The sequence below is a fragment of the Meleagris gallopavo genome, chromosome 4, assembly GCF_000146605.3.
Source record: "Meleagris gallopavo isolate NT-WF06-2002-E0010 breed Aviagen turkey brand Nicholas breeding stock chromosome 4, Turkey_5.1, whole genome shotgun sequence".
Taxonomy (NCBI): domain Eukaryota; kingdom Metazoa; phylum Chordata; class Aves; order Galliformes; family Phasianidae; genus Meleagris; species Meleagris gallopavo.
This window is the reverse complement of record NC_015014.2, coordinates 48,658,153-48,662,771: the sequence shown is the minus strand read 5'-3', so window position 1 is coordinate 48,662,771 and position 4,619 is coordinate 48,658,153. Positions and strand designations below refer to the sequence as shown.

At 36.7% G+C, this 4,619-nt stretch overlaps 1 protein-coding gene across 3 annotated transcripts in view; it reads left to right on the top strand.

Moving 5' to 3' along the window:
- Positions 1-4,619, top strand: part of N4BP2 (NEDD4 binding protein 2) — a 42,140-nt gene extending 37,521 nt beyond the window's left edge. For all 3 annotated transcript variants that reach the window (XM_010710272.3, XM_010710271.3, XM_031553152.1), the window contains one exon: positions 199-4,619. In XM_010710272.3, coding sequence (XP_010708574.1) covers positions 199-244 — 46 coding nt within the window. In that variant the 3' untranslated portion in view covers positions 245-4,619. The remainder of the gene's footprint in view (positions 1-198) is intronic.

The following is a 4,619-nucleotide window of genomic DNA, read 5'->3' as shown; positions in this document are numbered from 1 at the left end:
TTTTTTTCGCCTCTCCAGACCCTATACAATTCACCTTTACTGTCACATCCAGAGGATATGTTGGTGATCTCCTGACTCTGGCATACACACTTACTCGACTGAGAACATTGATGCTTTCCGTGTGTTTTGGTGGTGGCTTAGAGATATGACACTGAATGTCGCTTTCATGTTGAAATTTCATCTTTTCTTATTTCACAGGTTTGCAGAAATAAAGCCAGGCTGCCTGAAAGTCATGCTGAATTGAAGGGTTAATGAGAAGAGGAACGTAAAAAATGAGATGTTGGATTACAGCTAAAAACTTTTTGAACAACTGCAATAATATTTTCTAATCTGTTTTAAAGGATGGTATTTATTAGAAGTGGTCTCAATTTGCAGCACATGGTCTTGTCAGTATGTTTCTAAGAACATTTTCTTGTGGGATAAATCTTTTTTTTTCTTTAAATCTACCAAAAAAAATAATCCAGGATTTGAAGTCTTAGTAATGCAGATTAAGAATTCTGATGAGGATTTTATAATGTTTTCAAGGGAAGTTGAGGTACAGTTTTTAGATACAGCAGTCTTCTCAGCTTACTCAGTCCATAACTCTCACTTCACCTATTTAAATTTCAGTGATTTCATTGTTTTTTGGAATGTAGAACCTTTTACAGCTATTTTGTGATTCAGAGCTTTGTGCTAAATCCTTCTGAAGAGCAGAGGAGAGGTGGGAACTCAGCAACTATTGCTATTTCGAATCCCATTACCATTGAATGTTAAAATACTTCCAGATTTCTTTGAGAGTCAGAGGTGTTCTTTTTAGTGCTCATTTTGTGACAACTCAACCAGTTCTGTTATTCTATTCCAAACTACTCTTGAAACAAATGAAAGGACTGTATGTTAGGACCAGCTGCGTATTAGGTAATTTTTTACAGATTTAGCAGTCTATTAAAGGAGAAAAATAAAACATCTACTTACACATAGCTAATGGGAAATGCACTCATTAAAAAACAAAAAATCAAACCCACAAAAACTATGGAATGAAGAGTATACCTTTTATGACTTTTTGAATGATGTGAAATGAGTATGTTTCATTTTGCAGGTATTTAATAGTGATGTCTTCGTTCTGTGCGTATTAACTTTGGTAATTTCCTTGTAGAAAATCTGTTTATCTTTGAGACATTTAAAAAGGTATTTTTAATATCAAATTGAATGTGAATATTACAGTTGTAATCGCCCATCTTGAAGAAGATATGAAAGGTACTCCGTTCATGGTGGTTTTGCATCTGAATATACCTATGTTTTAAAAACATAGAAACACAAAACCAAGCCACAAAAAAAAGAAAAAAAAAACCAGAAAAAAAACAAAGACTGAAAAACCCAATAAATAGAAACACCTGTACTTTGGCATGGATTTTCAGTAAGCAGTCAGAAGCCTTTTTCATTTCACCTTCTACAGTGAATTACATCTTACACCTTTGCTTCCTTTGAAGGCCATAGGAATTCATGAATTCATTAAACCGGTTGTTTTTTTGTTTGCTTTTTTTTTTTGTTTCCTAATGTAAAGCTTTGTTTTTAAGAACGGATAGGAGTTGTGTATTAGGAATAGTTTTAATAGGTTAAGGATTAATAGGAGAGTTTTTCATTTTTAAAATACTTTCTCAGTAAATCTTATCCAGGAACTTCACGCGCGTGGAGTTTCTGTATGAATCCATATGTGTGTACAAGTTCTGCCATTTGTGTGCATGGGCAGTATAAGCAAGGAACTTCTGTGAGAAAAGCTGTGCACAGAAATAGGTTTCATTGCAAATGTGTTGCTGACAAGTGGAAAGACATGAAGTTTACTGAATTTACTACTGTATTTACTGTAATAGATACACAGTGAATGCAGTGTACGATAGATCAAAAAATGAGTTTGTCATGCTTTAACATACAGTAATCTTTTTGGTGATTTACAATGCAAGAATAGCTTGAATAATATTTAATCAAACAGACTTACTGGAATAATTGTTTTAAGAATAAGTTTTATATTTTTGGGGGATACTTCATTAATTCGTGTCCCTTTTTCTCCTTTTTGAGCTACACTGTTAAGCAGTGCTTGAAATACAAAATATTTGGGCTCCCCAAGCAGCACTAGCAGGGTTGTTTATGCTACTGTACCTGTGGGGTGAAGCCCATGCTCCATCCTCTGTGACTGCCTAGAATGAAAGACTGACGTGTCTTTCAGGCACTGGGGCTGTAGACATCTGAAATGCCTAAATGGAGCTAGGATCATTCTTCTGTACAAAGAAAGTTCCTTCTGGTTTTGAGCAAATTTTCGTTACTGCTGCTTTTTATACTGAATGGAGATGTGGCTCTTTGGGGTGCTTCTTTGGAGCATAGTCCCTGCTGGTTGGCTTGGGTGGCAGAGTTGCCCAGCAAAGGTCTCTGTTTATACTTGGAAATGTCAGTGTTGAGCTGCTGGGCGCCAAAGTTGTAATGCAAGTGAGCTTGTACCCAGAGAAATGCCTACACTTCTGGTTGTGTTGGGAGGGGGCCTGATTCGCTCAGCACATTCACACCATCCTGACATGGACAAAGACAGCTTAGATTTCAGTTCAGAAGATGAGCAGGAGTTGTTGCCTTGTCCATCTGTTTATCTTAGCCTAGTTGTTGATACACTTACCCTGGAGGTGAGAAGCATAGCTTTTCTCCTTTTGCTGGCTAAGTGAGGAACAATGACTGCACCCAGCTCTCACTTCTCCAGAAAAAACCCTACCTAGTGGGCTCGGGGTCTCCTGAAGTGCCACTTTCTGAGCCTTTCTTGAACCTGCTGCTGTAAGATTAAAAAAAATAAATCAAGAGTGTGAAAGAGGTTAAAAATTTTAAAAAAATAAAAATAAAAAAAGAAGTGGAAAAACAGTCTATGGAAACTGCACCCACAGATTTTCAGTGTCCCTCCCTCTCGTTATTCTCTCTCTTTGTGTTTAACCAAGTAGGGCTGAAAATGTTCAGGGCAAAACCTCAGCTCCATGCCCTACTAGAAGAGCTTTTCTCCCATCTGTTAGTCAGTGGAGAGGTGCAGAGCTGGAGAAGTTTGGAATACTTCTTTCTTTCTCTGTCCCTTGTGTCTTTGGATACAGGCCCGGGCTCACTGAGGTACTTTGGATACCATACCTTCCTACAAGCTGGTTGTTTGCCTGATTATAATTTGTTGATTGCAGGCTGAATTTGGATGAAAGTTATAGTTTAATATTGTAATGGGAAGAAGCAGTCTTGCTTTTATTGAAATTGTAGACAAAACCTCTATCAGCTTCAGCAGCTTGACTTGAGGCATTGCCCTTCCAATTCAGAGAAAAGATGATGAGCTCAGCTGTTTTCACCTGTAGGAGTTTAAGTGTGTGCTTAGAAGCTTTACTGAGTGGGATATGGAATGGAGCAGAAAATCAGTGCGGAGAGAGAAAGTAGGGTTCTGTTATTTGAAAGCACGAAGTTTCTTAATTCTTGCCAAACTATACAGAAAAACACACCAGAATTCTTGTGTTTCTTCAACTGTTTTTATAATAGGATAAGTATTTTGTAGTGAGATGAATTATTTAAAATAGAATTGTTTGAAAACGACATTTGACGTCTTTTGCAGTTGCATCAGTGTGAGTCATGAGGCATATTGTGAAAATTCTGCATTTGATATTTTTAATCCAAGTAGCACTTAGTCGTATGGCCACCAGCACTCTGAAACATGTGACTTCCCAAATGCCTATATTGTGTGCCACTTCTTAATCTATTCAACAGCATGTGGTTGCAATGGCTGCTCACCCCTAATGTGACTTTTGGTTTCTTCTTCTATGAAGCATTTTAATGTTTACTTCAATTTTTAATATAGGAAGGTTCTCAAATTGTTCATGCAAAATTCAATTCAACACTGTAGCAGTGATGTGTAGCCCTACAGTAAAGAAAGAAAAGAAGGAAGAAAGGAAGGAATAAAAAGTTTCTAAGTGTAATGGTGATAGTTATTCTCCAAAGTGGTGCAAGTGTTTGGAAATACATTTCTATTGGTCACGAAAGCAATGGGGCAGAAATAATTTTTCAACAATACCTTGATAATGCTTGGATTAACTTGGGTTTTGTTTTTAATCATATGTGGTATAATCTTGTTTAAACTTAGTGTTTTTTATAGGCCTGCTGAAGAACACCTCAGGCAAAATGTAACTGGCATTTTTTTGTGGCTGTTGGGAACCACTGTGACTTGGGAGTCTTCATTGGAGCAATGCAGATGCCCTAGTTTAACCTGGTTGGTTGTACATAGAGTGTCAGGAAAGATCTTCACATGTTTAGCAGAACATGTATTTTAAACAAGTATATGAGCAGATGAAGAGTAACCAAATCGTTCCTTAATCTTGCCACAAAATATGTCTGGTAAATAAGAGGACAGTTTTTATTGATGATAGCAATGAATGATCATCATAAATGTACTGTGATAAATTATACATGGACTTTACGTTGCTCATGGTCATGTCTTCAAATGCATTTCACGTTTACAGAGTAGTACTGCCCTCTTCACGGAGAGAGGAAGAGGACAGAGTACAAACACTGAAAAAGAAATGTTTGTTATCACAATGGCAGTGTATCAAAATTGGAGTTTTTTTAAAAATAAAAATATTTTTAAT